The sequence below is a fragment of the Acinonyx jubatus genome, chromosome D1 (genome assembly GCF_027475565.1).
Source record: "Acinonyx jubatus isolate Ajub_Pintada_27869175 chromosome D1, VMU_Ajub_asm_v1.0, whole genome shotgun sequence".
In the NCBI taxonomy this organism is placed as follows: Eukaryota; Metazoa; Chordata; class Mammalia; order Carnivora; family Felidae; genus Acinonyx; species Acinonyx jubatus.
This window is the reverse complement of record NC_069390.1, coordinates 15611235-15621081: the sequence shown is the minus strand read 5'-3', so window position 1 is coordinate 15621081 and position 9847 is coordinate 15611235. Positions and strand designations below refer to the sequence as shown.

Below are 9847 nucleotides of genomic sequence, written 5' to 3'. Positions count from 1 at the left end.
AGTAGCTCCCCTGCCTAACAGCCCAAAGCCCCCTTTTCCACTCTCCCCTTCCACCATACCCGCAGGCCCCCCACCACAGGGTCTCTTCCGGGTCTGGTCTCACCCTTACCTGGGGTCGCAGCCCCTTCCCTCTGGCCCGGGATTCGGAAAAGTGGCCAGAACCCGCCCTTCCTCCTCCCGGGGCGGTCGCACACGCAGGGGGGCAGAGCTCCCCTCGCCTAGGGTCCCAACTCCCTCCCTCGGGAAGGCGGCGGGGGGCAGGGCGGCACCGGCCACGGGCATGGGTCCCTGCTCCACCAGCGGTAGAGTCGCAGGCCGCGGGTCCAGGACGCGCCCTCCCACGGCCGGGGTCCCACTAGCCCGCCAGGATATCCTGGTCCCTCCCCCAGACCGGCGGCCCCTCCTCCGGAGCCATGGAGCCGGGTCCGGGGGCCCCGGGCTCTCCCGCGGGGCATCCGGAGGCCAGGCCCGAAGTCTCCGAGTCCGAGGCGGCCGCGCAGACCGCGTCGCCTTCGCGGGAGGCGGCGGACGACCTTCCGCCCTCGTCGCCCTCGGGGCTCTCCTCGCGGCCGCCGACCGCGAGCCTGGGAGCGGGCAGGCCGCCGCTTTGCCAGGCCGGGTGGGGCGGCATGGCGGCCGGCACATTTCTGGAGGCCGGCCTGGCCCGGGTGCTCTTCTACCCGACGCTGCTGTACACCCTGTTCCGCGGTAAGGTGCCTGGCCGAGCGCGCCGCGACTGGTACCACCGCATCGACCCCACGGTGCTGCTGGGCGCGCTGCCGCTGCGGAGCATGACGCGCCGGGTGAGCCGGGAAGGGAGGCCTGGCCGAGCCGGGCCTGGGAGCCGGCGAGCGCCGCCCGCGCCTCGGCGGCCCTTTCTGAGCCCTGTCTTTGCCTCGGCAGCTGGTACAGGACGAGAACGTGCGCGGGGTGATCACCATGAACGAGGAGTATGAGACGCGGTTCCTGTGTAACTCCTCAAAGGTGAGGGGCCAGGAGCGGGGGCTCGGGCAGCGGCGTCCGCCAGCCTACACCGCCACCCTGGGTCTAGGAGAGCGGGAGGAGGTTGGGGGAGAGGGAGCTGCGGGTGCTCGTACCCGTGAGACACGTGCCCCAGGCTTTTTCGCCGCTTCAGGAGGGGGGTCTGGTCCTCTAAGCTTTAATGACTGAAGAAACTGATATGAAAGGCATTTAAAAGTGGAATTGAGGGGCGCCTGGGTGTTCAGTCGGGTAAGCGCCACCCCCTCCCCCCCCCCCCCGCCTTGGGCTCAGGTCTTGATCCCCTGTTAGTGAGTTGGAGCATTGAGAAGTGAGATGATTTATTTTCAGAAATAATCAAATAAAATCTGTGCCGTCTAGTTAACAATAGGCTTACAACCTATTGGAAATACCCCCGCCCTCTTAAATAAATCTCCTTACAGCTTGCTGCCCACTGATAGACCCCTGAAACATGCGGAACATGACCTTCCTCGAACTCATGGCTGCCTTAATGTTTTTATTACCTAGGTTTACTAAAAGTCAAGTAAGTTTATGTTATCTCAGCTGCAATTTGTTGGTAAAAAGACACTTAAAATGATGGTTAATTTTAACTGGAGACTAAAGTTTCTAAAAGTTAAAATTCTGCTAAATGCAGTTAATGCTGATGGAAATAAGGAAAGCAACTTTGTATGTAAAAGTAGATATGTTAAAAAAAAAAAAAAAAAAAAAGGAGTGGCGCCTGGGTGGCTCAGTCTGTTTAGCGTCTGGCTTTGGCTCAGGGCGTGGTCTCGTGGTTTGTGAGTTCGAGCCCCGGGGCGGGCTCTGTGCTGACAGCTCAGAGCCTGGAGCCTGCTTCGGATTCTGTGTCTCCCCCTCTCTCTGCCCCTCCCCTGCTCGCGATTTGTGTCTCTCTGTCTCTCAATAATAAATAAATGTTAAAAAAAAAAAAAAAGGAAATCCATTTATATTGGAGGTAACAAGAAAAAAAAATAATTTTGTCCTGAATCAGATTAGTAGTTTGGAGAGGAATGGCTTCGGACAAAATCTAAATGCAAAGGAAAGTTGTAGGTTTGTGAAGGGAAATCTTTGGAAAGGAATATTATGTGGTGAGGACAGACTAAAGTTAAAATGAATGGATTTTAAAAGTACACTGGTAGAAAATTTAAATTGCCTCTCCTCTGATCTAAAAGTTGGGGAGGGGCACCTGGGTGGCTCAGTCATTTAAGCATCCGACTTCAAATTGGGCTCAGGTCATGATCTCACAGCTAGTAAGTGTGAGCCCTAAATCGGGCTCTGTGCTGACAGCCTGAAGCCTGCTTCAGATTCTGTGTCTCCATTTCTCTCTCTGCCTCTCCCCACTCATGCTCTGTCTCTCTCTCAAAAATAAAAATAAACATAATAAAAGCTGGGGAAATGGTGGCAATACCCTCGCTGCGGGCTTCCCAATGCTCCACATTTATGTTATTTCTGCAAGGCATATGAGGTATGGAAGATTATAACATACAAAGGGCTTTTACTGGGATACATGGGAGCCATTTTGCTACACTTAGCCCAGTGTGTGCTGACTTGTACTTAAAAACATGCACTTCTAGGGGCGCCTGGGTGGCTCAGTTGGTTAAGTGTCTGACTTTTGCTCAGGTCATGATCTCACCACCATTTGAGTTCGAGCCCTGGAGCCTGCTTTGGATTCTGTATCTCCCTCTCTCTCTGTCCCTCCCCCGCTCATGCTCTGTCTCTCTCTCTCAAAGACAAACATTAAAAACAACAAAAGAAAAACACATGCACTTCTGTTCCCTGCTGCCCACCTTATCCAGGCCCTCCCTGTAACAGGCGGGCCTCCCCTACGAGAAGCTAGAGTGCTAGAAAGAGAAACACAGGGAGACACCACCATGATAAGATCACAAGTACCTTTTTCATTGCAAGGTTTAACACAGGTAAAAGAATAGGTAAATTTTCTGATGATCTGGATAAAATATAGAGGCCTTTCAGACTATTAGGAATGTTTTTTTGAGTTGGCCTGGAAAGAAATAATGCTTTTGTTGAATCAGACTCTTAATGAGATAGAGAAGCGTTCTGTTTTGGCAGCAGCTGAGAGATATGGGGATGATTGACTCCTTAATTATCATGGGACTGGAGGTCCTATAGGGAGCTCCCAGTTCCCTACTGGGGTTCAGGCAGTTCCTCCCCAAGATCCTAATTGGGACTATGATAATCCCATTGCAGAATGGTATCGTTGCCACTTCCAAGAAATCAAAGGAGGTCGAAGGTTAAAATCTTTAAATCATGCTAAATTAGCCACTATTTTACAGACACAGGATGAAAGCCTGGTGGCCTTCCTGAAAAGGTTAAAGTTAAATATACAGCTATCTCCCCTGTTACCCCCCCCAAAGCTCAGATGATTCTAAAGGACAAATTTGTCACTCATTCGGCTTCCAAGGTCCTGGCACCAGTGCCATTTATGTGGCTATTTAGGGCACTGGAAACAAGAATGTCCTCAGAGGGGCAATGGAAGTTGAAACCCCCATAAGCCATGCCCCTGGTGTGGAGTCAGTCACTGGAAAATCTGAATGCCCTCTGGGACCTGAAGGGCTCAAATAACCAGTGCCCCTGAAAAGAACTGATCTCGCCCGAGGTTCTTCATGGTTGGCTCCCCTGAACCAACTTTATTGGAAACCCAGAGCCTCAGGTAACTCTGGAAATAGAAGGAAAGCCAGTTGATTTCCTTCTTGACACTGGAGCCACCTTTTCTGTCCTTTCCATTCCTGGCCAACCATCCAAATGCAGAGTAACGATTAGAGGTGTCTCCAGAAAACTTAAGACTAACTTTTTCTCTCAGCCTCTGGGGTGTATACAGGGAGACTTTTTTTTTTTTTTTTTTTCACATTCTTTGTTTTTATAATGCCAGAAAGCCCCACTCCCTTGCTAGAAAAAGACATTATGACTGAATTAGGGACTATAGTGCTACTCCCTCCAGGACGGATAAACAGTATAGTAATCTGGATATCAAAGATCAGTCTTTCCTTGGGGTAAAATTAAATACGCCTTATGGAGTTGTTCCTATGGAAACTTGATGGGCAAAGGAAGATTTTGAGGACTGAGAACCAAAAACCAGTTCAAAAGCTTAATTATTCTAAGCAACAATATCACAAGATCCAAATAAATATGGAAGAGGATGGAAAAGCTATAGTTGGAAAAAAAAAAAATTGACCAGACGGTTCAGGGACTTTTTGGATGGCTACAGTACATCTTTACATCCCATAGTGTGACCTCCTTCCTAGGAGGCATTGCGTTTGGAATATTAATGCTTGTTGATCTAATATTCTTTTTGTATGTCATTTGTAGAAGCCGTTGCACATATGCCAGAAAAATAAGAAAATTTTGCTAACCTAAGACGTTCCAAATACACTCTCATTATTTTGGACCTCTGGATTGACCTCTGAACCTGCCCTGACTGCCATACCCTTTCAGCAGGAAGCAGTTAAGATCAGTCATCATCCCAATTCCTAATGGGAGTTAGGAGTCACGTGTTCAAAGTGGGGACTATGATAGGAAAAGATGGTATTCAGTAGGCAGAGAGGGAAAGGTTAGGACCTGAGGTCCCTGGGTGGAAACACACACACACACACACACACACACACACACACACACACACATTTTGGAACAATGCTGGGAGTGCAGCCGCAGCAAACCCTCTGGGGGCAGGGGAGGAAGATTCCTCTTAAGAAACAAATGTCTGTGCCTTGTGCCCAAAATAACCTAAAAATGAAAACAGAATCTACTTAGAAAAGAAGAGGAGGGATTGTGAGAAATAAGTGAGAGGATTTATTTTCAGAAATACCAAATATAAGCTGAGTTGTCTAGTTAACAATAGGTTTAGACCCTATTGGAAATATATACGAACCCCTCACCCCAGCACAATGGAGTCCCAAATCTCCTTTGGGAGACCTTTTACTTCCTGGTTCTTCTTCCCCTCTCCTTCTGCCGGCTTATTTTTCGCAGGCTTTGCAATGAGCACGTGCCAAAGAACTGAGGTCTCTGCATCACCTCAAGGAATGTACATTTGTTCCAATCAGATTACTTTTTGGCCTTACATGGGCATAGGTGACTTCCAGGTAAGGCTGTAATCTCTGTAGTACTTAGCCAATGAGGAATCAGGGGAACGACTTCATGCTAGGAGATAAATTGCCTGCTGCAACTGCCCCGAGTGTGCCTGTCCATCAGGCACCTGCTCTTGTAAGAATGTTGATTAAACCCTGGCCTCACTGTGCTCTGAGTCTCCGTGTCCCTTCTTTGAATGGGCCAGTAGGCTTATTTCTCACAAGGCCTGCATAGGGCTCTGCACTGATGGTGAGGGTTGGCTTGGGATTCTCTCACTCTTGAAATAAATAAGTGTGTGTGTATATATATATATATATATATATATATATATATATATATATATAAAGTAGAATTGACAAAGTCTGACTACTCCTTTGTACACAAAGGTATTTTTAATTTCAGTAACTCAAGTCAGTAACCAAACCGAAAGGCAACTTCTCTATGGCTTGCTGATTTCATTCATTCAACACTCACTCAGCACTAAGGTCAGGCATTGTCTTAGGCATTCAAGATGAAGGCCCTATAAACTCTTAAGAAGAAAAGCCACCTCCAGCCCCCAAGAGAAATTTATAAAACAACCCATTGAAAAAGTGTATGATTCATTTGGCATTGATGGAATTTTTACTCATATGTTAACGATGTATGGAACTCCAGAGAATTGTAAAACGGTGCAGACCTAAAACATAATTTTCATTAAGTTTGAATGCTTGTTTGTGGAAGTAAGGTTATTAGACATTGTGCTGTCTTTATATAAAGATGTTGCCCTGTCTTTATAGTGTTTGCCATCTATTAGCACTTTTTTTGTCCTTCTTGTTTATTGTACTGATACAGCCTAATGAAGATGCTGTTATTTCAACTGGTAGGTTTTTTTTGTAACCTTAAGAATGGACTCACATTTAAGATACATTGATTAGTGATGGCATACTTTTTTAAAAAGTTTATTGAGAGAGCGCGGGAGGGGCAGAGAGAGAGGGAAAGAGAGAATCCCAAGCGGGATCCACACTGTGAGTGCAGAGCCCATCGCAGGGCTCAACTCACAAACTGTGAGATCATGACCTGAGCGGAAATCAAGAGCCCCTGACACTTAACTGACTGAGCTACCTAAGCACCCTGATGACATACGTTTTTAAGAAATGGACAACAGTTCCTTGGATTTCCTAAAGTACTTTGCTACAAGGCCTCAGGAATTATTAGCCAAAATGGTAAATGTTCCTTAGTGTGATCATTCCTGTGGAACAAGAGTCACAAAAAGTACTTGGTCTCTGGCTGTGAGGCATTGACACTTGTATGATGCAGCTGTATTATCCAACTAGCCTAGAGAAAAAAAATCTCCAAGGCAGTGGTTCTCATATTTTAATAAGTCTAAATATTATCTGGTAGTCTTGTTAAAATAGCAGATTCCTATGTACAACCCCTGAGAAATTATGACTTGGGAACTTTAGGGTGGGGTCCGGGAATGTGAATATTTAGCAAGCTCCCTAGGTATATCTGGTATAATTGATACAAAGTCACATGCTGCAAAATTGCTGTTTTGTGTTAATTTCATACGCAGTATAAAATACTGACCTTCACTCAATCATAAAGTCTTTGGTTCCAGCTAGACAGATTAATAACCATTAGCTGGAGCCTATCAGGACTCTTTTTTTTTTTTTTTTAAAGATTTTATTTTTAAGTAATCTCTATGCCCAAGATGGGGCTAGAGATCAAGAGTCATATGTTCCACTGAGTCACATGCTTAACCTAGAGATCAAGAGTCACATGCTGTACTGAGCCAGCCAGATGCCCCCCTATCTGGAGTCTCAAGGTAAAAATTCAAATAAATAAATAGTCTGATAATGCCAGAGGGCTTATTTCCCCTATTGCTTATTCTTTTCTTCTTCTGAAGTGATAATACTGCACTAATAAAGGTAGGTGCATTGTTTTAATTTTAAAATGGTAACTCTATTTTCTACCATGCAATCTCAAAAAAAAAAAAAAAAAAGGTAAAGTAAAAAGGACACTTATAGATAAAGAAATAGAAAGCTCTTGCAAAATATAGTACCCCAATCCTGCAGCTGCGTCACTACACGGGTGCCAAGATTATCCATAAAGTTACACAACTTTTGTAGATGAATTTTAATACAGCTAATACTTTGCAGCTGAAGATAAAATACCCAACGTGTACTTTAAGAACATTTTAGGGGTCTGGGTGGCTTACTTGGTTAAGCATCTCTTTTTTTTTCTTTCTTTAATGTTTATTTTTGAGAAAGAGTGTGTGTGTGAGCAGGGAAGGGGCAGAGAGGGAAACACTGAATCCGAAGCAGGCTCCAGGCTCCGAGCTGTCAGCACAGGGCCCAATATGGGACCCGAACCCACAAACTGTGAGGTCGTGACCTGAGCCGAAGTTGGACACTTAACCAACTGAGCCACCCAGGCGCCCCAGCATCCAACTCTTGATTTCGGCTCAGGTCATGATCTCATGGTTTTGTGAGTTCCAGCCCTGTGTTGGGCTCTGTTCACTGACCACTGACTGAATGGAGCCTGCTTGGGATTCTCCCTCTCTCCCTTTCTCTCTGCCGCTCCCCTGCTCACGCTCTGTCTCAAATAGACTTAAAAAAAAAATTTTTTTTTAAATATTAGACATAATTCTAAATCAGTAGCACAGCTGTTGTTTGATGAAAGACCAACCATGCAGGTCAGCCATTTTAAAGGCATCTCTGTAAGAAGTATCTTGTTTAAAAAAAAGTGAACAGTGTATTCATACTGTAGTAAACTCTGAAGCTTCCTTGTTGTTTTGCTGCTTCTTAGGAGCCCATATTCATAGCACTCATGTCAGATTTCTTTCATTCTCTTTTTTATGCTGGCGGACCTGGTTCCAGGAGTGGAAGAATGTAGGAGTTGAGCAGCTGCGACTCAGCACAGTAGACATGACTGGAGTCCCAACCTTGGCTGACCTCCAGAAAGGAGTCCGGTTTGCTCTCAAGTATCAGTCGCTGGGCCAGTGTGTCTACGTGCATTGTAAGGCTGGGCGTTCCAGAAGTGCTACTATGGTCGCAGCGTATCTGATTCAGGTAGGAAAGGTCTTTCTGGACTGGTCCATTTACAGCAGATTTCTAGAACTTCAGTAGCATGGTCTATCGGCAGGCCTTCCTAGAAGGAGCCATGTCCCCAGTTACAGGCTGTTGGGAGATGGAAAGCACCTGGATTTTGCGGATAGGCTGACCTCTGGCGTTGCTACCTACCAGATGTGTGACTTTAGGCAAAAGTGTCTTCCCCTCTCTGATGCTCAGTTTCCTCAAACTAAATTTGTTCTGAGGTTTGAACGAGAAAGTATGTCAAGCACTGATCTACAGCAGGCACTCAAAAAATGAAGCGCAAAGGATGTTAACACCAGTAAAAGGCTAAAGCACTTTTTATAAATAGCAGTCAGGAAATCCAGTACTTTAGGTAGTAGTGCTGATCACTTATAGCCCTATAGTACTCAAGATTTCTTAAAGTATTTCAGAATAAAGTTCTAGACATTTGTGTCTAGAAACAGAGGCTCCAATGGAATTTTGCCTATCACCTTATGACTGGTAGGTGTGATACTTTCAAGAGTATTTATAAGCAAATACTCTTTAGTCCATTACTACCTGTTATACACCCCCCCAACTTGACTTGTTTTTGTTACCTATCTGGCCCCTGTAGAGCATTTATTAAGTTATGTGGATAGTTTAAGGAAAAAGGAAATGTACATGTAATAGGCATCGCTCTGAGTTACTGTGGACTGGTAAGTACATGATTTAACAGTAATAAGCTTTGATCATTAGGACTCCATTTACTGGAAATGGGTTCTCAGGAGGATATTTTGGGCTGAGTGAGAATTGACTCAGAGGGCTTGAAATCTGTAGATTCTTTGTTCTGTTGAGTTCTAAACCAATATGTACCCTTAGAACACAAAGATAACCCTCCTGGTAAATCTAAAAAGTGCTGTTTTCCTAGCCACGGTGACAAGTTACATAAAAACATCTACCATGTACTCTCTCCAGGAAACTTATAACCAACAGCCCAGCTCCCAGAGGACATCTGATAGGCCTATGCCGGCTTGAAATAGGATCTCAGCTTTGCATGTTCAACCTTCTTTTTTCAGGGTTTGGCAGAGCAAGAATTAGGTAGAAAGACTGACTTGACCTCCCAGCCCATTGCAAGTATTGTGGGACTAGTTGGCCGAGGGAATAAAAGTGCCCCCCACCCCCGCCATTTATAATATATGGGGCATGTTTTTTAACTCCCCTCAAAATGGAGTTTTTAAAATAATGAAATCCTAAGGGCCTTTAGCATCTGTTATTAGGTCAAGAACACCTTAACACTTCCTCCTTTCTTTCTCTGATTTCCCAATCCTGTACTTCAGGTGTACAACTGGAGTCCAGAGGAGGCTGTAAGAGCCATCACCAAGATCCGGTCACACATCCACATCAGATCTGGCCAGTTGGAAGTTCTTAAAGAGTTCCACACGGAGATTACTGCAGGGGCAGCAAAGAAGGAGTCTTACCACACATCACAGATGTGAAATACACAGATTAGAAAGAACTCAAGACGACCCTGCTTGCTACAGAATCAAATAGTGTAACAGGACCAAGGGGGCTTAAGCCCAGACTTGACAAAGCAGGAATGTGCTAAGTAATGGATAATTTCACTCCCTTTGTCTTGTTTCACTTTCCTGAAGTAACACTGTTGTGTGCTAAGAGAGAGATTTAGTGTGGCTTCAATTCACTGGCTAAGGGGATATGGAATGAGGGGTTTTGTTTTCTTG

General features: G+C 45.5%; 1 protein-coding gene across 1 annotated transcript; it reads left to right on the top strand.

The window, feature by feature from the left end:
* Positions 1 to 243: 243 nt before the first annotated feature.
* PTPMT1 (protein tyrosine phosphatase mitochondrial 1) lies at positions 244 to 9785 on the top strand. Its single transcript, XM_027072700.2, has 4 exons — positions 244 to 803; positions 904 to 984; positions 7935 to 8126; positions 9446 to 9785. Exons 1-4 carry the CDS (start codon positions 414 to 416, stop codon positions 9602 to 9604), a joined length of 822 nt encoding a protein of 273 aa, XP_026928501.1. The 5' UTR covers positions 244 to 413; the 3' UTR covers positions 9605 to 9785.
* Positions 9786 to 9847: the final 62 nt, after the last annotated feature.

Coding starts and splice junctions, on each gene's coding strand:
- PTPMT1 (XM_027072700.2), top strand. CDS start 414: ATGGAGCCGGGTCCGGGGGCCCCGGGCTCTCCCGCGGGGCATCCGGAG. Junction 804..903: donor TGCGGAGCATGACGCGCCGG/GTGAGCCGGGAA, acceptor TTGCCTCGGCAG/CTGGTACAGGACGAGAACGT. Junction 8,127..9,445: donor TCGCAGCGTATCTGATTCAG/GTAGGAAAGGTC, acceptor CCTGTACTTCAG/GTGTACAACTGGAGTCCAGA.